This window comes from Ornithodoros turicata, chromosome 3, assembly GCF_037126465.1.
Source record: "Ornithodoros turicata isolate Travis chromosome 3, ASM3712646v1, whole genome shotgun sequence".
Lineage (NCBI taxonomy): Eukaryota > Metazoa > Arthropoda > Arachnida > Ixodida > Argasidae > Ornithodoros > Ornithodoros turicata.
The window spans coordinates 96,209,276-96,230,867 of NC_088203.1; the positions used below are offsets into that span (position 1 = coordinate 96,209,276).

A 21,592-nucleotide genomic window follows, 5' to 3' on the forward strand; every position below is an offset into this window, starting at 1 on the left:
CGATTTTTGTTACTTTTTTGCGTGCACCAATAATGTTCAAATGTAATAAAAAATATGATCCGGGTCTCTAATTAACGCTATGCAAAGTGTGCAAGTAGCCTACTCCTTCGACATAGCGATCTCGCCACTATCTTGTTCTTAGCGTGTTTCCACGACAACATTCGTTGTTCACTGTTTACTTTGTTCTTACCCTTAGTTCCGTTCCATCCTCTTGTTATAGCTCACATCATTACATGTGTGTTCCCTTCCTTGTCCGTGTCTCCTTACCGCTGGTAGAAGGCACGATACCCAGTTTTGAAAACATACAATGTACCAACAGGCCCAACTTCTTCATCTCTCATCTGTTTGTACTTCCTGTGTGTATAAGCGTACTGCCCAAGCAGCGCAACATCTTGGCCAAATACTGGTCCAAGATTGGGCCAATACTGGGCCTCTATTACCAATATTGGTCAAAGGTTGAGCCAATACTGGGCCTCTGTTGCCAATAAGATTGGAGACATGTATATCCTAAAGTTGGGAATACACATTTATAGGGAAGTACGGGAAGGACGTATATACCTCACGCATAGGACGACCCCATATCCCATTCGAACGGAGAGAAAGTTCATGACTCCAATCCTAAGGACTAACTACGGTAAACAGAGCATGTCATATCTGATACCACTCTTTCAGAATAAGTTTAATCACCTTCTAACACAACACTATACGGACGCGCAGTTTAAACGCATATTGCGCGTTTACCTTGAAGGAAATGTTAACACTTCTCTTTAAACTGCCTTTATACTATCACCATCGTCAATAGTAAAACTATCATCCATGATTCATAAAAGCTTGGTTATCTTCCGAATGATTCAGAGCTCCCTATAGTGCTTGTTGTATGCAGTACACTGGATGTATATATGTATAGCTAGGAAACAGTATTACTCTTGCCCGCAATGCATATTGCTGTAAATAGTCACTGATTGCTACTTTTTTTTTTTTGCTTGCATGTTGTGTCGGTCCAGCTACCTTGTCAGGCTTCTGCCTTTAGCAGCTGGTCCACATTTCTGTAAGACCAGAAATGGAACAGTAATAAAAAAAATATATATTGGTCCCAGATTGGGCCAATACTGGGCCTCTATTGGCAATATTGAACCAATATTGGGCTAAGATGTTGTGCTGCTTGGGTAGAGTAGACAGTTCGACTTCGTCGAAACGCACATCCCCCCTTTGTTTTTCTTTATCACATCAGCGCCACCCTCACACTTTTCTTAGTTCATGCCGGATACTACAGTCTGATAATTTTCTCAATTTTTTTCTTTTTCACTCACTCACTCACTCACAGTCTGACAAGATCATCAAAAAGTCATCAGGATACAAGATATCGACCTTGCTCAACGACAGGTACTGTCTAACCTGCAATAAAATGAAAATTAACGAAGTTCCGACAATAAGCCTAAACACTTCGCAGTCCACTTCGCCGATGTGTCTTCCGCATGTGCCACCAAGTCCTGGTACCGAGTCTATTTTGAGTTTGGTGGCAGACTTCTTGAAAACCGCTTTATACTGTTTACAGCAGCACTTTATGGCTGTCTGCTGACTGCTTCGGCTGCTGGCAATCGACTGCTTCTGTTTATACGCGAGACTTTCCCAGTGAGGCGCCTGCACCAACTGCCCCCGCGCTCTATACGAGGTACTTATACCCTCTGCCACCGCTGTCGGTCGGGGCCACCCAGGCAAGCCGACGTGTCTTCTTACGGTTATTGCCGTTTCTCCTTATGAATTTTCTCCAGGCCTGACGTATTTGGAGTCGTCCGTACGTCATAAACAGCTGCTCGTTGCCTCACGTGTCCCGTCTTGTTCGCTAAGACAGCAATGGCAAATTTGTCACTCCTGCGCCAACAACGTTATTGTTCAGTTTTTTCTTGTTTTTATTTTTAGGCCACAATAGTGGTTAGCATTTTAAGGAGCGAAATTGTGGTCGACACTGATGCATGTTTTCCTAACAGGTGTTGTAGCGGCAGTACAGCAGTACTATGCGGTAAGTAAAACAATAGTATTAAGATAGTATGCGAGAAGGAAATAAGAGAGGAGCACCCTGTGCCTCAGGAGACGATGTCATGCTGTGCTTCTGTGGAAGGGACAACGGTTAGTGAGAGAGAGAAGAGGGAGAAAAGAACGTCACAAGAACAAGAACAATATCACTGAACAGTTCACCATGCTTTGTCTCGTATAAGAGAAACATATGAAGATTACGGAAGGGTTTGTATGCACATGTTGCCATTTGTGAGGCAACCTGCGCCGCTTGCAGTGTGGGCACACCACGCAAGCCTCCATTCATGCTCACTGCTCAGTGTGACGAATGCGTTGAGCATGAGTGGGAAGTGAGTGAGCGTGAGTGAGTAAACAAGGAGCTGAGCTTGAGATGAGCGAGCAAGGGTCGGTGCTTAAGCGACAGCAAGCAGCAACGGTGCCTCAGCGACTTCACCAAACGCACCGCAAGTATAACGGCATCCTGAATGAAAGCAACAGTTATTTGAAGTCAGTCCTGCTCAATAGCTGCAAATTATTGTTACTGTTGTGTGCTGGACTATGAGAAGTGTTCTGTGTTATGTCTCGTGTTTCCAGAGGCACCTTCCGCGACGTTTTGGCGTCAAAACAACATCTGCAAATTACTTGTTTCTTCCTATATATACAAACAATCCCCAGGATGTAATCCCGCCGGATGCAAAACCATGAAAAGTTAATTTCCCGTCACTCAGTTGTCTCGCGACGTAAACACCCAATTATTATTATTAATTTCCCGTCTGCAGCTATATAGTCCACAGTCATTCACGCAATTTTAAGTTCAGGCTCAGCACGCAAACTCGTCAGGATCAAGGTTAATTTCTCCGAAATCGCGTCATTCTTTGCACTCGTTGTGTTTTCACTATACATTCCAACTGGACTGTGATTCTTCTTCTTCGTTACCTAAGCATATATTTTTCGGTCAACGAATGCAGCACGTGGAATGCGCACATAATACTTCTCGAATAACGCATTTACAAAATGTATGCTGTTATACGCTTCGCACTGTTGGACACAGAAGGCCTTTCGAACAAACTTATTCGTCCAATATTGGTGATGCCTCCCGACGAGCACGCATTCCAGCAGGGCCATTCATCGCTCTGCATCCGTCATCCGGATCGTCCTTAATCCTCATGCACAGAAAAATTCCTCTCTCTGGCGCACACTTGAGATGTGCGATGGCGTTCCCACCTGCAGCAAGCAACTTCATGTTTACTTGAAGTGCAGTTGAGAGGCGACGTGAGATCGTGCTTTGTTCGTCCACTTCAGACCAGATATGATAACATTCTCTGTTGTAGTCATCTTAAGATGGACTCCCATTATTCTCTTATCGGTGCTGCTACTCGAACAAGCTTCCACGCTGTCGCTGAAGTCGTCTCCGAAGTTCTGCCACCACCTATTCTTTGTGCCCGAGCCTTACTGTCCTGGGATACCGCTACCCGCTCGAGTCGCAACTTTGGGGTCCTGCCCGGGATGTCACTCTTCCAGAAGCCGCAAAACCACAGTGTGCTCCTCATGTGGAGACCTTCAGTGTGAACGACGTGTAAACCTGGAAAAGGTCGTGGGCCCCATGGAGCAGCGTGTTTTAGTGGAAACGCTCTGTCCTTGCGGTCGACTTTGTCTCGTCTAGGTGATTCGCAGTGAGGTGGCAGACAGGACTGGCATACCAAGTGGAGGAGTCTGGACTAGTCTGGGCTGGGCGCCCGGCCAGAAGTCGTCCAAAGCTGCTAATTGGCGGGGCGGCCTTCGAGGAGGCTCCGCCCCACCGGGCCGTTGCTCAGGGGGCACCTCGTCGGACGGTGAGTCGGCTCATTCGAGCCCATGCCGCCACCGTCGTGCTCATTGCTGCTGCTGCTTCTGGTCGCTGCTGTCACTGTCACCGCCACGTGAGTTTCATTGCTTACACTCAGCACGTGCACGCGCACTTAATGGAAGAAAGATAACGGACGGTCCCGCGTGAGCGTCGTGGTGTCAAAGATCGCGCACGCCAGGTGCGGGCAAAGTGGTTTCTCTCTATGTATTGTTGTTCCGGTTGTAGACGTGAGAATAGTCATGTTCGCTGGATGCTACCTAGAGTCGCGGGGGAACTGACAGTCTTGTAAACATGATGCGTGTAAGGACCAAGCATGTTCTGGCAGGACGCGGCATGTCTCCAAGAGCAACTTTGCGGACATCCTGAGCTAAGCCTTGGTTTCTTGAGCTGACCTCGACCTCGAAGTTCATATGGGCTAATACTGATAATATCCAGTAATGTAATAATATCATTTCTATCTATCATTTAAACAAGCTGTCATCACGCGTGCACATTGCTAGTCTTGGACCGCATGCATATCTTTGCATCATTCACGCATATTTTCGTTATGTCCATGCACACATATCTACTGCGTATCGCGTAAATGGTTGCCTTATATAGATGTAGTAGATATAGATGTATGTATACATAGCATACATATATGTATATATAGCGAGCATCTATAAAACAGGGGACAATGCTGCGCGCTATAAACTGGGGCACTCCACATCAAAATGACTCGTCAAGATGGCACTGTTCTAAGACGTCAAAAACAGAGAAATCTGAGGATCACAAACGCTTTCTGCATGATGACGCTTCGAATTCTTTAAGGCATGAGAGAAGTCAGGATTTCGTTCGTGTTTTTTTGCCCTAGTAGTAAACAGTTAAGACTCATGTCTGCAAGGGCGAGACACACAAGCGAGATAATGTGGAAACAATAGGGTCACTTATCTATTTGCCGCTCAGCTATTTGTTGCTACTCCTTGCGTTACACGAAGAAGGGTATCCCATGCAGTAAATCGGGGCACGATAGCGGACTGCGCATATTCTGGGAGCCTTACCCCTGAATGATGGGAGGGCTATAATCTTGTCCGTTCTCCGTTTCCAGAACAATGATCATTCCCGGTGGCATTTTGAGGACGCTAGGCGGTGCGCCATCGGAGAACCGTTTAGTGCAGGGTGGTACCAGAACAGATGTCTACCGTGAATCCACGTAAGTCTCCCTTTTGAATGCAGAGCTTCAATTTAAGTTCTCAAGGACACGGCAGTTGACACAAAGTCAGCGAGTGCCGATGGCTGGAGCCCACACCTGGGTATACGCCGACATCGCGCTCTCGTCGACGTGCCAGGGAACTCGTTCCTATATAGGGGCACGGACATACGGTCGCCCTTACACTTTCATCCATGGACTTTCACATTCAAACACACGCGGACAGAGGGAAGTAAAGAAAACAGCCGGCGTCCGGAACAGTAACGATATGCAGGAGATCCAACAGTAACGCCGCCTTTAATAAACACATTAAAGAAGGATTCACTGTTGGATTTCCTACATTCGCACTTATCTCAATAAATCAATCAATCCTACATTCACACAGGCAGACGAAGTAACCGACGCTCGCTTACTTTTCGTCAACTGCTTTCCCTTGAAATCGTGGCTTGGCCGTTGGTGAGGCCTAAATTTTGTGGCCGTCCTGCACTCTCAGAGAAGAAAGGAGTAAATAGTGGTGTAATTGAAGCTTCTATAGTCCCCCTGATTGAAAATTACTCCCCATTTTTAGTCCCCTGGCCCTGAAATTTACTCCACAGCACTCCAAATAGTCGATAAAGCTTAGCATAAACTTCCATGCCTTTAATAATTTCTTGACCACATAGCGTTACAAGTCTGTGCTTCTTGGGCATATTGATTGTCCCTCTTTGTTATTATCCTTTAATTTCCTGATCCAGAAATCTGTACTACGTTGACCCACTCGATGTTACTTCACCTATGTCGCATCTGCAAAAGCTGTACAGGGTGTTTGCTCTAACATGTCCAGAAATTTTATTTAAAGCCAGCGATAAAAGGGAAACGAGCGCTACTTTTCAGCTACTTGAATAAGAAACAGGTGCTACTAGTGAAGCAGTTTTCTTACTCAAGTAGCAGAAAAGTACCACTTGCTTTGCTTTTATCGCTCGCTTTAAATATAATCTCTAGACACGTTAGAGCAAACACCCTGTATAATGACTATGCGTGCGATTCTGAGTTGTTTACATGATTCCAATTGCAATTTCATTTCCCTGATATTTTAGTACATTATACTGAGTTTCAGATTTGATTGTTTGTGTTGTATGGGACACATGTGCACCACTTTTGAGGCAAAAGCTGTTGATGGGCACATATTCAATAAAATAGTAAGATAAAAATAAAAATACTGAAAGGTAATAACGGTTGTGGCGATACATCTAATCCTCGGAAGGACAGAAATTGCCTTTTTTTTTCTTTAAGTACGTGCTATTATTGATTCAGTGTCTGCAATTTATGCCCAATTTGAGTTGTTCTAGTTGAGTCGAGTTGTTCTTGGAATACATGAGCTCAAATTTTGCCTCTAACCGCAGTGGTATAGGGATCGTTCAGCTCACATTCTGCACATTCACAGACAGAGAAAAGGTCGAACGACCCGTTGAATGTAGGAATAACATAGGATCCGGCGCATTGCATTGTGTTTTCCGTTCGGTATACACGTGGGCATCAGGTGATTTTGAGATCATGAGAACCTTTTATCGACTTTTATCGCGGTATCTCTAATTGCTTCGTAACAAACCCATATGCCCGGCTTGTGAGCCTTTTGAACAACAGCTGTGGAGATAAACCATCGATATTTAGTGTCGTCAAGCGGAACGGCTGCAATATCAACGGTATATGCAATTATGTGAACTGCATGGTGAACATTGATAAGGAGTCATTATTAAAAGAAGGATGTTTCCACTATAGGTATAGCAATGTGACGTGAAATATGCGAAAAATGTATTGTATATTTAAAAACTGTGTTTGTTTTAATCTTTTTTCTGAATATAAGCCGACGCTTCAGAACACTCTGCTGGATGTCATTCACGGGTCTGAGAAAATAGTGATGGCTGGCAACACAAAACAAGCTAGGAATATATTAGCGATGTGTCTTGAAATCAAATCACGCTTTTAAATTATGTAACGGTGAGATTTTAACACAGGGACACGTTTTATGCCTACTTCTCGTATGTTTGGAATTGATTCCACTTATCAACTGTAATATTAGCGTATTAAAGACGCGGTCTTAGCGGTAAAGATAGTTATCGTTTACAATGCTTCTATATCGTTCGACCGAAAAACCAATCCATGCACATTTGATGCTGGTGGCACCCTTCGTTATATTTGTTAATTTGTTATCACCTCATCATTAATTTCTTAGGCAATTTGAGGCTTTGTATGTATTTGTACTTTCTATGTTGTTCCAGCCTCAGAACACCAGTTCTCTCACGCACCCTTACCGAGCTGTATGCCTGCCACATTTGATGCTGGTTAGCTGGAGGCATGACACTCAACGAATTAAGCATTTTGTTGTGTACGGGCACCTCTGGAGGTGTTAGAAGAGCAAATTCTAAACCAGTCCGGATTTAAAAATATATATGAAACTAATACCATATTCCGTCCGAGACAGGGTGTTGTTGTTGCTAGATTGTATGGGACACAACGAATTGAAGAGGATTTACATTCAACACGCGAGAGTTCTAATTCCGCATAAGGGTGTACTTCCAAAAGGAGCTGCTTTCCACTTCTCTTTACCGCTCCAAACATGACGCGTGTTTTAGAGTGATCTTCTTTTCAGTAGTTTCGTGTTAAAATCTTTGTTGTTGTTGTTGTGTGGAATGGCGGTTCATTCCGCGAGTTCCGCAAAGGAAGCTAGGGCTGGTACAGCGATCTTGAAAAAATCTTACATTGACGCTGGGCCTCTTGTTGTGTCGATATTAACTTTATAGGTAGGTACAGACCCACGGGCGTTAGACAACCCTCATTTTCTGTGTCCAGTCACGTGTTCGTCTATCTTTTCCTGGTTACTTCTGGAGCCTAGGTCACGGGATCGAATCCCACCACCTGCTGTGCTGTCCAAGATTTTTCTCTGCATTTTACCGTCCGACCTTTCAGACAAATGTCCTAATATACAGTTAATCTAAAGCAGATTCAGAATCAATCCTAACTCCCCCTGTCTTTCACTCCTTTCTTCAATCGTGTCTCTATCTATCCAAGTCTTCACGGCCTCATAGCCGCAGCTTCCTCGGTGCTATTACAAACTCAAAAACAGAAAGGTTGCGTGCATCGTGCACGTGATATGTCATGGATGCGAAACCAGCAGGGCGAATGAGCGCACTGTGATGTCGCCTTTTCGCACGGAAGCGAGCTAGCATGTGATGCACATGTGACGTATATGATGCAAGTTTGTATAACTTGTCCTCGAAGCTTCAAGTGCTACAGTCGTTCTTTAACGACTTTTATGAGTGAAGGTGGCGTTGGGTGCACGCAGAGCCTTCCGTTGGCGTCTGGTGACGGAACCAGGTCGCATCTGCAGGAAGCGCTGGGACAGACGCACCGGAGGCCAGGCTCGTTTCTGCAGGAAGGAGCCCAAGGTTGTGAAAGAAATATCACGCGGTGTGCACTTGGCTTTGCGGGAGTGTCAAAGTCAACTGCGGCACGAGCGTTGGAATTGTACGACAGTCAAGTCTTCCATGAGGAGATTGCTTATGAGAGGTAAGAGTCGCTATTATCATTCTTCTTTTTGTTGTCGTTATCGGAGTTATATTGCTCCCTGGATTGGATTGGACTGGATGAACGAAAGAACAATATGGACACGGTAGTTCCGGCTACTGTGGAGGCATTTAAAGCGGTCGGTTCAGGGACTGTTTGGGGTTGAGGAGGAAAACGAAGAAATGAAAGTGGGAAAGATGAGAAAGTAAAAAAAAAATTGAGTGAAATAGCATTGGAAGTTTGTCAGGATAATTGTGTCAGGATTTTGTCAATTGGAAGCAGGTTTATTGTTTATTGAATAGTATACGTTTGTCTCTGTTATCTAGGAAACAGATTTGAATGATCTCTTGCAAACGAATACTTCAGCGAAGTGTTAACATGTGCGATTGTTAAGCGTGCCTCATTTGATATTTGAAATCATTGATGATTCCTGAATAAGTCAGTGCGGCTTTATGCACAGGAAACAAAAAATGTCATACAGCATTCTGTATTCGGGTTGTTTCGTGATAATCGTCATGTTTTTTATCTGCAACTGGGGTATTATTGTTTTGATAACGTAGAAACCCTGTAGCGTGTGGTACAGCTAGCTTTCCTTTTGATCCTCATATTTATATTCACGCCACTAAAATGTCCATTTTGGGTCACTCGCGCCTTACTATATATATATATATTTTTTTTTTTGCACTATTTCTTTTGAGTTCTAGAGACAGCTTAACGCCTTGAGGGGCGGGGTATTACGCAACATTTACAGGGCTTGGACGACTACAAAGTTTTGGAATGGCGCCAACTCCGAACTGGCTTTACGTCCCACACTAACGCTAATTTTTCTAAGGTGTCAAGGTAAATATCGCTTGAAATCATTCTTCATTCCTCTCGCCCATATCAAAATCCACCGCTACGCTTTTTCATGAGGTCGTCCTCGGTTGTAATTATCCTGCCTTTGAGCAAACATTTTTTTTTAGTGAGCTACCTAAAGCCATTTAATAGCACCCACAGGCAACTAACGTGAACCTACGCTGAAATGCACGTGAAGTTAACATTGGGAATGTTTCCCAGCGTAAAGCTACACGTGGTCTTCGTCCGGGCAGGCAGAGCAGCTTGAAGTTTGCTTTCCCGCAATGCTCAGGTGATGCATGAGGAAGGCATATTCAAGGACGCACAGTTGGTATAATAAATAGCCTAGCCTACAAAACACGCTCTATAAATAAAAAGCGATTTGCACTTATTATGCGAACAGCGCATATGGCTAGCCCTTATACATGAGCGCATATCTCCGAGCGCATACTTTGTATCCTTGTTGAGTGTGCATTCTCTATATTTACACGTAGGCCTATATCCGTGCGTGTGCATCATTTATAAAATACCTTACTTTTTGCGGTTTAAATGCCTTTCCCCGATTCGCAGGAGGAGGAGGGGAGGGGGGCAGGGTTGCGTGCTGTTTTTTAATGTGAAATTCGGGAGCTCTCGATATACTCGGTTTCTATCGGGCTTTTTCTTTTTTGTGTCCAGCAAACGGCCTGCATGTTGTCAAGTCGAAGGCGCCTTCACGTTTTGTTGGTGTCCCCTTCATTCAAATGGAAAATAAATGAAATTAAAATAAATGAAATGAAGATAAAGGTGCATATGTAGGACAAAAGTGCAATGTCGTTGCTCTCAACTAATATGTATGTCGTAAATGCGCACAGATTGTTACTAAATAGTATGTGTGATACAGGATTAGAATTCTGGGAGAAATCAGTTTTCACCCGAATTAATACTAAACTGATTCGCGAGGAAATAATCGGGAGGAATCGGGGGGTATAACCGGTAAAAAGTCGGACCCTATTATTATATTATTATGGAAGTACCAGTTCTGCATTTGTACGAACCACACTTTCATTATTTTGTCCTTTCTTCTAAGACGATTCCTGAATCTTTTCGCAGACACAAGGGAAAGTGGCCTGGTCGATGCATTCGTGGCAGCAGGCGTCGTGTATGCCCTTGCTGAGGCCTGTGCCCAGGGCCGGCTCGTCGACTGCCGATGTCGTCGGCAACGGCTTCATCTCAATCCTTCTTCAAGGCGCAGCTGTGAAACGTTCGTCGACTTCGGTTACCACAAGTCTCGGACCTTCCTGGGTCGGCCCAGAGCAGGCGGTGATTTCAGGGCCAGGATCCTGGCTCACAATTACGAAGCAGGACGAAATGTACGATAAGATATTCCAAGCTAACACACTATCGTATTAGTTTGCACCCTTCGTGTGCGCTAACATGGTGCATGTGCCTCTCTGTACAATAGAGATGAGAAAAATAAGACTAGGGATGGGCCAACCGAATCCGCGAATCCTCGAATCCTAGGCAGGGATTCGAGATTCGGGAACCCGAATCCCAGTGCCCAAACCGGCGAATCGAATTTTTCGAATCCACCAACCACGTCTGTTTGTTTCTTTTTAAAATCGGCGTCTCCGATGTCCGCCGAAAGCCTGATTGGCCTGATTGGCCTGATCCGAATCCCAGTGCCCAAACCGGCGAATCGAATCTTTTGAATCCACCAACCATGTTTGTTTGTTTCTTTTTAAAATTGGCGCCTCCAGGGTCCGCCGAAGGCCTGATTGGCCTGATCCGGGGGGCGCCAAAACCACAGCATGAAGCTCCGAGATTACAAGTTTAAGAGTAACATGGTTTTGCTTCTGATTGTTTCTCGGTTTTATGGAAAGAATTCAGTCACGAGAGTTTATGTATTTCCTGTGGTCAATGAACAACACGTTAAATAAAATACATTTAAAAAGTAGTATATGGTTACGTTTTTCTCCTGAAAGTGAACTATTATTTAATTTGTTTTTCATTAAACAAAGATATCAAATTATGCTTCAAACACTTTTCAGTAGAAGTGTTTTTTGCCCCTGGCTCTTTAAACTTTTTTCTAAAGAAAGGATTCGAAACATTCGAGATTCGTAAGATTCGCGGATTCGCAGAACCTTCCTCGGATTCGGATTCAGGAAGTTCTGGATTCGTCCCATCTCTAGATAAGACCTAGCCGATCTGACAGAGCTTCTGAACCATCCAGCGCTCCTCGCGAGATGGTATGCTGGATTTGGAACCCCCTCGAATCGAGAAAGAAAGAAAGATCAACTGAGAGCTGTAGCCTTTCCCATAATCACATTACATTGTTCCGGATACAGCTTTTTCGATAATGGCGGCTGGGCCATAAATTGGTAAACCATGCACATCGCTTTTAATCAGTTTTGTCCTGTCTACAGTTTCAGAGAGGAGTGTCTGTTTGCTGATAATCAGAAAGGAGAAAAGCTGTTTTGACTTTCAAAATAAAATTTATTTATTTTTTATTAAAACTTAACCGGAGATCACTGAGAAACTTTGTGCGCCCCCCAGAGAAAGGCGCTTCCCACAGTTGTACCTGTGGTGCTTGAGAAATATATCCAAACATATCTTTGCTGCGCGGGAGGTAGTGGAGAGAGTGTATGCCCCTTATCTCTTTGCAAAAGCTCTACAGCAAGTGCACACCAGTATCGTGGTGCACGGTGGGCCACCGAATAAGGATAACCACACGATACGTCCTGTACAGGGCCCGCTCAGCTTGCAAGAACGTCGAGGAGACTCCCCAGTGGTGTCCTCAGCAGCTTCAGTCGTGCTTTCGGGCACGCTCTGCAGTCCTTAACGCTACTGCACTGCATACCATTGCATAGAGCATTGTATACTACTGCACTGCATACTATTGCACTGCTACTGCATAGAGCACTGTCAAAGCTACTGAGGGCTCCACTGAGGAATTTTCTCAATGCGCCTGCAAGCGGGCCCTGATCTACACAATATAATTTCACGCTACCCTGGCAGGGCATCTTCATGTGCAACTGGATTTGTAATTGTAACTGAACTCTCATTCTTTTATATATATTTGCAGGCGGTTCGGCAAAACCTTGAACGCGTTTGCCGCTGCCACGGCATGTCCGGAACCTGTTCCCTGAGAACCTGTTGGCTACGGTTGCCTCAATTCAGCAAAGTTGGACGGCGGCTGCGTGGCCAGTTGGAAAATGCTGTACGTGTCTCAGCAGGCAACACGGGAAAGGGCTTCGCGCTTCAGGGCCCAACCCCTACGCGGCAAGACATCGTCTACTCCGAAACCTCTCCAGACTTCTGCGAGGGGGATCGCCGCTCTGGATCTCTGGGGACACGAGGTCGCCTTTGCGAGCGCGAGTCTTCAGGACCCGAAGGCTGCCAGAACCTATGCTGTGGCAGAGGTCAAGAAACGCGTCACATGTTAATCAGCACCGCTTGCAACTGCACCTTCCAGTACTGCTGCAAAGTCACCTGTCAAACGTGCTGGGACACAGTGGAACGGTCGACCTGTTCGTAACCGCTACAACAACAGCTTTCAAGCTACGTCTTTCAAGTGTGTGTTTCCCTTCAAGCTGTGGCAAGTGCTGACTCTGTTCCTGCTGCACGCGGAAACACATATTGCATTTACCTAAAACTCTTTACTGCGCCCGCATCGGCAGTAAATAACACGAGTTCTAGTGACAGGTGCGCGTATGGCAAACTAGTGCACGCCTCCACCCCGTTTCGCAAACGTGCCACGGTCCCTCCCGGATAGAGGGAGCCCCTATAAGCGTACACAAACGAAATGTACATAGTGGATCGTACGTCCGGCCCTAAAGAGGAACAACGACCACAGGCAGACGATGAGGAGACAGAAGAGACTCCACCCGCTCTTCATACACCCGCTGCTGTCTTAAAGAGCTCGCTGTAAATTTCCCACTTCGCACACAAGAACTGCGTTGCTTGCGTTCATTTCCGCTTTCGTGCTCAAATGTCGTCTGGACGGGGACAAACTATCGACGCCCTCTGACGTGCGTTGTCGGCTTTGTACAGACTCCTTTCTGTCGTGAGACACTTCAAGTGTGACGTGTGAAATGTCTTTTTTTTTTTCCTGTGCTTTCCGCTGACATCACCTGTACGCTGCGTTCTATAGCACTCCTGTAGAAGATACTTCTGGGAAAAGTAAAAACAACAGCTTTGTTGCGCATGTGCTGTGCGAGTGCGTCCTGCAGAAACGGCTTGCGGGCAGCTCACTTACAGGTGTTCACTTGGCGCTGTACCGTGCAGCTTTGGCACTGCACATTGCAGCACCATTTTACGCGGCAGTGGCATTGTTCCGTGAATGTATTTTGGAAAGAGTTGTATCCTCTTCCACAACAGAGGAAGTCACAGTTCTCTGCCTCGCAGCTACGTTCACGCGTTCCAGAGGACAACGGGTTCCCGTCGCAGAAACTTGGTGACTCGTGCAGGTACAAAAGCTTGTCACGAGCTTTCAGGGCGAACGTGCTATTCCTGGCGCCAGTCTGGTTCTCCAGGATGTTAGCTACGACGGCTTTCTTGTACTTCTTCTTGAGGGCCGCTGCTGCTGCTTCGTAACTGCCCAAGCGATTCCAACAAGTTTTAACGGAGCAGGACCCAGACATGCCGTGGCATCTGCAGACCTCTCGATGATCACGCCGAAGAATCTGCATGATTGTTCTTTGTCTTAGCGTTTGCAGGATAATACCACAGACACGTAAGGCTAACGTCACCACGTTCAAAATAAATGTAAATATTGGATGGCAAGGATGCAAAATATAATTGAAAAGATGAATTGCTTTCTTTCTTCACTCATAGCAAGTCTCATACCGTAACGCACTGGAATGTCTGTCATTGACATAATTTTCTTCTGGTATCTTATTTAAGTCACATCACGCAACTGAAAGCAGCGCCAATGTGAAACGTTTCAGTATCGTCAGTATTCATGTTTACTGAGACCATGCCTTCAAAGAAGTAGGAGGTCGAACATGTTGTATTATAACTTGGCTTCATCTGTGGTGCGTTAGTACTTTCACGGGGTATTCGTTAAGGTGCTATCACACAAGCACAGCACGTGGGAATGGTTTCACAAGAAGGTATTGAGAAGCGATTTCATATGCGCCTCATGTCCCCATATCGGGACAGGTGTTAGGGTGCAAGAGCGATAAGGCGCGCGTGTTCTCTTTCTTGGTCGCTCTATAAGCATGAGTGGAGTAGAGTAGAGTAGGGAAAAAGGTTTGCCCGTCAAATAAGATAAGCACAAAGTCTGAGTGCTGATAAGAATGCAGGTACGATAAGAGACTGTGGTTGCTCTCACAAATGGCCAACATGATAACAAGGGATACAGCTATTTGCACATAGTAGAGAGCAGTGGCGAACCCAAGAGGGGTGGTGGGTGAAAACCCATCTCAAAACGTCAGTTTATGCACTGGATTTCCCTCTCTCCCTTCCCCAGTACGCGCTGCGACAAAGAACCCCCCCCCCCCAAACCGTGGGCCTGGATCCGCCCCTGGTAGAGAGTGGGAGTAGTAGACGGTTGATAACTTGGTTTCCAATGTACCGTGTCTACCGCACCCAATCAAATGATAAGATTCTGAGTCATGCACGCTGTCATTGGTTTCGGGAGTTAAGGTCGCTTCACGGTGACGTTATCAGCAGTCTACTAACACTCTATAGTATCAGTAGACCGTTGATAACGTCACCATGAAGTCATCGTATACGTACTGGGACCAATGGCAGCGTGCATGACTCGGAATCTTATCAGTTGATTGGGTGCGGTAGACAAGGTTCTTCGGAAACCACCGTTGTCAACGGTCTACTAAAGCTCGAATGCCTAAAGGTTGCCCTGCCATGGTCTCCCGCGAGAAGACGTAGCACCAAGGCCTATAGGCGTTCCGCAAGGAAGGACACAACCGCACCGCACAAGCCACACATATTCTTCCATTATTGTGGAGCGAAATATTCCCTAAAACACGTTATAGTAAGTAAGTACCATACAAACGCACACGGACACCCACTCCAATGTTGTGCCTGTCGACTGGTTCTCGGTACCCTACATGACACTTTGGTTTTCTGTTGGCCTTCCTTCGTATTTCGTAGGTGTCTGCCAAGAGACGCCTAGAGAACTTTGCAGCGTAGTGGTAGTTATCACTACAGCCGCCCCACCGCCATGCGTCTCGATTGGCTGCAGGTCCCTGCGACTCGTCGTCGCAAGAGCACCGTCGTAGCAGGCGACCTGCACTGCAGGCCCGTGCCAAGGTATGTGTCAAACTCGCAGCCGTCGTCGCGTACAGCACTGCTGTCTCACGGTACACTGTAAAGAATGTTCAGCCCACCATTAGGTTGTGATACACATCAGGGAGCTTGATCGCGCGAGTTGATGCATAGTCATTCACTTCTAAATATTGTCTGATAAAAGTGCACTACGAAGAGCATACGGAGAGCAGAATGCATGAAACATAGGGATGGTGCCCCTCGTTTGTCATGGATCACTTGTCCCCTCTTTGCCATCCACAGGGACGACGTGCTTTTGGGAAGGTCAACCGGAATCACTACCAGGAGCCCATCAAAGCCCTGTCAACTACGTATATAGTATAGGTCGGTTTACGCGCACTAGCCAAACTAAAGACTGGAAGTGTGGGATTTTCATGAATTGAAAGACCTAATGTCTAGTCTAGAAAGGTCTGAGCAGATTTTAAGCATATAGCAGGGTGGACCTGCTTCGCACGGGTCGTATGATACTCCACGGTCTTGGGGGGGGGGGGGGGAGGGTATGTTTAATAGAATGAAAAGAAAGAAAGAAGTTGAAGAAAATCACGGTCTTGGACTCATCAGAATTCAAATGGCTAGGTAGACACGGAACCATCGAAACGAGATAACATTGAGCGCTGTTCCAGAAGCAACGATAAACCGCTAAGAAGTGCAAAAGAAATGCCATTTCATACTGTCAAGCTAGTTGCCACCACAGGAAATGGCATTAGCGTCTTCACATCTGAGGAGCAATACCACAACTGGAATATAGTATGCTCGACTTTGAAGATAGGTTCATAGCGGGATAGTTACCGCATGATAGCCCCGGTATAAAGAAGAGAAGGGCGATCAACCAGAGAGCTGGCTAAGACAGCGCCACGGATTGTTCCTCTAATTATGTCTGAGCCATTCTGGTGTCCACAAAGGCCCTCTGTGGTTAATGCTTTGCTATTCTCACCTTTCCTGGAGATTATTTCTCGTCTTCTCCTCTGTCTCAGATCACAGTCCCACCGTTCGTCCCTGAACTGACTTCTGCAGGCATCGAGGCCCTGCTGAAGGCCCTGTGCCACGACCTCAGCCAGAGCCGGGGTATGCCTGCACATTCTGCGTAGCCAGGGTCCCCGCCTCTTAACTGCTGTGCAGAATGATTCCACCATAGACAGGTTGCGTTCTTTTCTCTCAGGAGGCCACACAGACAGCATTCTAAAGAGACATCGAATAATGCGCAGTCATGTGCCACGTGAGAAAATCAATCAAGAAGCCATTAACTTCTGAATTATATTATAGATGCAATCGCGTACGAATAATTATTTCATCATAACATAAATTGCGGAGACTGAATACGAGAACGACAGTTGACGAAATAAGCGAGTGCCGATAGCGGGGATTGAACCGACACCTCTCTGATTGCCAGTCAGGTGTGCTACCATCACGGTCTACCACCCTAGAGCTGTCTGTTTACAGCTCCCCAGTTTCCCTCTTTCCCCTATTGCCCGTGGAGTTACCTCACTGGCCCACCTGCCAAAGAAGGGGGTTACATTTCAAGGTTGAGGGGCACGTGGTTTCTTCCGTGGACTCATGAAGGTCTACACATTTCCTCGAATCTGCTGCCTTGTGAATGGACAGACACTTGGTCACGTGGTTTCTCTAAAATTTATCATCTTCCCTGCGCAAGGACAACTTGTCGTAGCGTTAAGTACTAGGTCGTAGCTGCCATTTCGTCATATTTTGCTCTAAAACTGTCCAGTATTGGCGTGCGTCAACTGTCCAGTAGGCGCGTGAAATCGGCGGCGGTGGTGGTAGTTGTGCTGAAAGAGCTCGCCGTTGCAGGCCTCACAGATGTGGGCAATGTCACGACTAACGCTCTGGAGGAATGTGTGTCCTGGGCCGACTTCTAAGGGAACTGTGCCGGTATATGTCTGACAGCGTCTGAGAAAAAACCCCAGACAGCACAGCCGGTACCGGGACTGGATACCTCCTGGGAAGAAAAACCGGGACTGGTGTACTTAAAAAGGAAAAGAAAAGGGGGGGAAACTATACGTGACGTTTCGAGCGGCCCGAACCACCAGCGCCTTAATAGTTCCAATGACCAGTACGTTAATACGTCTGGTCGTTACACATGCAAAACTGCTAACGTATCCTACGCTATCTTCTGCTCCATCTGTCCCAACATTCTCTCTATATAGGTGAAACCGAACGAAAGCTTCATGAAAGGTTCCGGGAACATCGTCGACTTGTACAGTTACAAATTTCTGGAGGTATCAGCAACCACAGGATAACCTTGGTGTCTAAACATTTCTCTTGTCTCGGCCACACTATTGATAACATTCGCGTTGTTGTTCTCCGCTCCGGGTTGCAGTGATGGGCAAAGTACCTCAAAATTATACCTAAAGTAAAGTACCAAGTACCTGGCATCATTAGTACTTCAAGTACAGTACAAAGTACCCAATTCAAAGTGTACTTCAAGTAAAGTACAAAGTACCAGGCAAAGTACTTCAAGTACTGATCAAGTACATTGCCAATTTAGTTTGTATCACTTTGCATTTTACTGTTTAGCATCTGTGACTTGTTTTTTTTTGCAGAAGTTTAGCGAGTATTCTTGACAAATGCTTTGGAGCCATAAAGTCTTAGGTTAAGTGCTAACCCATGAATATAAACTTAATCAGAGGTCATAATGTGCAGTTACATGTAGGAAGGTAATCAGCAGCTGTGCTGTGATTATGCAAAATAGTATTACACCCTGACTGATCCAGGATCAGCTGCCTAGTGTGGTGTTCTGGTACTAATCTTCTGCTATAGCAGACTAGGAAATTTCAAGAAGAAAAAAGTACAAGGCAACAGAAATTACATATTTCTGGGAATTTCTTGCTGCTTTTTGTTTAGAAAAAGAACATGATGAAAGTAAAAAAGATGAAGCACAGTATAAGCCTTCATTTTTATACGACTGTAATCTGCTGCAATGTAATCCATGTGACCAATTAAAAAAAAAGTAAAATGTAAAAATTAAAGCCGGTGTGTCTTGCATCATGTAATGCAGTCACACATATAATGTGATATATAATGCATAAATGCTTATTAATTGCGAATGAAGGAGACATTATAAAAAAGCATAGAACTCTGCATTGCGAGAACTGAAATGACAATGGACCAAGTCATTGTGCTGCCGGTTGCGATGTCATAATGTGTGCGTGTCTTTGTATTCCATTCATTTTACATAATAATAGAAGTGTTGATACTTTTTACACATTTCAAGCCTCTCAACAATAGATGTGCTTCAACAAATGTGCTATTTAAAAACACAAAAATCCTTTTTGGTAAAATGTACCGCATCCCACTAAAAGCGCTGAAGTGACGGCACGAAGACGAAAACTCAGAGATAGCCCTATCTGTGTGTTTTCGTCTTCTTGTTGTCATTTTAGCGCTTTTAGTAGGATGTATTTTTGATACTCTTTTGTGACTTTCTGCCTGGAGTCCAAGTTTGGGTACTTGAGTACTTGATGGGAAAGTACTCGGAAAAAAGTACTTGAAGTACAGTACAAAGTACACGATTTAAGATGTACTTAAAGTAAAGTACAAGTACCCAGAAATGTACTTAAAGTACTACTTGAGTACTTGGTACTTCAAGTACTGCCCATCACTGGCTGGGCAGTATGTTTAACGTCCTCCGGCACTAGCTTCCTGTTCCCCCTTTGTTCTGACGAAGAGCGTCCACTGGGAAACGTCAAGTATAGTTTTCCCCCTCTTTTTTTTTTCCTTTTAAAGTACACCAGTCCCGGTTTTTACTCCTGTGTTTTCTGTACCTGGCAGTCCTTTTTATCGTTCTACCTCCTGGGAACCTGGGTACCTCCCAGTCTCGGCGTGACATGGCCAGCGGACACGGCCGGCGACCGAGCCGGCGATGGCGGTGGTGGTGATGGTTAAAGGACTCGCCATTGTTGGACTCTCCATTGTCGGACTCACAGGGGTGGGCAACGTCACCACCAACGCCCTGGGGAGTATGCGTCCTGGGTCGACTTCTAAGGAAACTGTGCCCGCGGCCTCGATCAGCCAGGTTGGTCCAATCAGTTTGTTCTACGGCCCAATCATGGACGACGACAGCAGCACGTGACACTTTTTTTTTTTTCACTTCCGCTTGCTAAGTTGCAGGTTTCCGCGTATCTCTCTTCAAACTGTTCAGAAATTCAATACGCTATGCATGCGCCTAAATAGGGAGAAAACTGGGGAGTAATTACAGCTTCTGAGCCCCTAGATCGCAATTACTCCGCATTTCAGTTCTCTGACTCAAAAATTTACTCCCCAGCAAATAGTGGGCACATTTCGCATAAACTACCGTGCAAGTGGTACTAAGTAGTGGTACTGGTAGTGGTACTACCGTGAAGGTACTAATGGTTTTGGCAATGCATATAGTCCTCAAAATGCCCTTAAAATTACTGAATTGTTTTAAGAGCGTAGAAGAACCAGGACAACTACAACTAGGACTACCTGGCAGAGTCAGGCATGCAAAATTAAGAGCATTTCTATGAAAAAAAGTAATGCCCCGGTACCAGCTATCAGTCTGGGTGTTTTCTTTGTATTTGGGTTTTCCTCAGCTACTGTAAGGTAGATGTCGATACGGTTTCATATGAAGTCAGCCCAGGACACCCAATCCCCGCCGAACAACGTGCCACAGTCCTGGCGCTTATGCTCGACAAGAAAACGCCACAACTAACCAACTGCAGGGAAACACGCAAGGAACAAGATTTACAACAAAATAATAGGAAGTAATTCTGTATTTATCCATATTTCGAAGAAAAATTCCCCTGCCGGCGAAAAGGGCATTATAAAGTGCATGGACACCGATGGGAATGCCGAACTTTCCACCTGATGACACGAACTCTCCGCGACAAGTGACCCCCATATCATCGTCATCATGTATTTCTCTCTTTCTCTCTCTCCGCGACAAACCTAACACACATCCCAGCTCAACAGAAAATATTGCTCCGACAAGGAACGGGCATTATAAAAACAAGAGAGACATCTCAAATTTCCATCAATGCCGCTCGTCGCACCCAATATTTCCAGCAACCACCTTGTCTTCTCACAAATGTCCTAAGTAACAGTTTTGCCCACACTTACCTTCGTAGCCCAACAGTTTCGCACAGCTGGCAGCACAGCCAGAAGCCAAAGAGCAGGCGGATGAATCCGGTGGCCCCCATCGGAGCTTGAAGCGCTTGCATGTCCGACAGCGCCGTGTCCATTCATTCAGAGGCCACAAGCAGGCCTGGACCTTCGAGTGGAGCTCGATGGCCAAGAGATAAATCGAGGGAGGAGGATTATACATTAAGAAAGCCACCCGAGGGATTGACGTCCGTCGTCCACGTGCTTGCTACCGAAACAGCTACAATGAACAAGACCTGTTACGAACGCCGCAACCAGATACCCATGGCTCCTGGCAGGCGACCCGCCGCTGGATGACTGCGTTCCGGTCGAGCTACTGATAGAAAGATCTCGTCGCTTGCGGGATGATCGTCAGGAGTATCCGCTTACGTACGCTCGAACGGGGCTTGAGAGCGTATTACAGGAAGTTCGAACAGCTGGGTCTGTTACAGCCGCTATCCAGAAACGGTTTCTGTCACAGGTCATTCCCTCTGCTGGGGGTTTTTCATTGGAAACCAGCTATGACTAACAATATGAATATATTTCATTTCGAGGAAAGGTATGAGAATTTTGTAAGAAGCTTGTCAAAACTGCTCCTCTTTCCGGGTTCGTTACATAGTCCGGCGCAGACTGATCTTTGTTATCCTTGCGCCATTAAATTCGAAATCAAGCAATCGAATCTTTCTCGGTTCCAGATCAAATACATTGAATTTTATGTGTGCATGTTTGGGCATGTTTCTGTGATGTGTTTCTGCGCCTGAAATTTCTTGGTTTCGTGTAAGGAGTGC

At 45.7% G+C, this 21,592-nt stretch overlaps 2 protein-coding genes across 3 annotated transcripts; one reads left to right on the forward strand and one right to left on the reverse strand.

Annotated features, from left to right (window-relative positions):
- Positions 1–3,405: 3,405 nt before the first annotated feature.
- LOC135388899 (protein Wnt-6-like) lies at positions 3,406–13,608 on the forward strand. 2 transcript variants are annotated; one of them, XM_064618771.1, is made up of 5 exons: positions 3,408–3,932; positions 4,947–5,051; positions 8,371–8,594; positions 10,515–10,774; positions 12,487–13,608. In XM_064618771.1, the coding sequence occupies exons 1-5, from the start codon at positions 3,868–3,870 to the stop codon at positions 12,937–12,939; spliced, it is 1,107 nt and encodes a 368-aa protein (XP_064474841.1). In that variant the 5' UTR covers positions 3,408–3,867; the 3' UTR covers positions 12,940–13,608. The 2 variants fall into 2 exon arrangements, with proteins under 2 accessions (XP_064474842.1, XP_064474841.1); XM_064618772.1 differs by lacking the exon at positions 4,947–5,051 and having other exon boundaries at positions 3,406–3,932.
- On the reverse strand, positions 11,883–21,281 carry LOC135388898 (protein Wnt-9a-like). The gene is made up of 4 exons (XM_064618770.1): positions 20,784–21,281; positions 16,627–16,871; positions 15,425–15,732; positions 11,883–14,086 (listed from the first exon to the last, which is right to left on the reverse strand). The coding sequence occupies exons 1-4, from the start codon at positions 20,903–20,905 to the stop codon at positions 13,652–13,654; spliced, it is 1,110 nt and encodes a 369-aa protein (XP_064474840.1). The 5' UTR covers positions 20,906–21,281; the 3' UTR covers positions 11,883–13,651.
- Between the last annotated feature and the right edge of the window lie 311 nt (positions 21,282–21,592).

Excerpts from the sequence above, each read along its gene's own strand:
- LOC135388899 (XM_064618771.1), top strand. The coding sequence starts at position 3,868 with ATGCCGCCACCGTCGTGCTCATTGCTGCTGCTGCTTCTGGTCGCTGCT. Across the intron at positions 5,052-8,370 it reads GATGTCTACCGTGAATCCAC|AGCCTTCCGTTGGCGTCTGG; the intron begins GTAAGTCTCCCT and ends GGGTGCACGCAG. Across the intron at positions 10,775-12,486 it reads ATTACGAAGCAGGACGAAAT|GCGGTTCGGCAAAACCTTGA; the intron begins GTACGATAAGAT and ends ATATATTTGCAG.
- LOC135388898 (XM_064618770.1), bottom strand. The coding sequence starts at position 20,905 with ATGGACACGGCGCTGTCGGACATGCAAGCGCTTCAAGCTCCGATGGGG. Across the intron at positions 15,733-16,626 it reads AGAAATAATCTCCAGGAAAG|TGTACCGTGAGACAGCAGTG; the intron begins GTGAGAATAGCA and ends CATTCTTTACAG. Across the intron at positions 14,087-15,424 it reads ACATTGGAGTGGGTGTCCGT|ATTCTTCGGCGTGATCATCG; the intron begins GTGCGTTTGTAT and ends ACAATCATGCAG.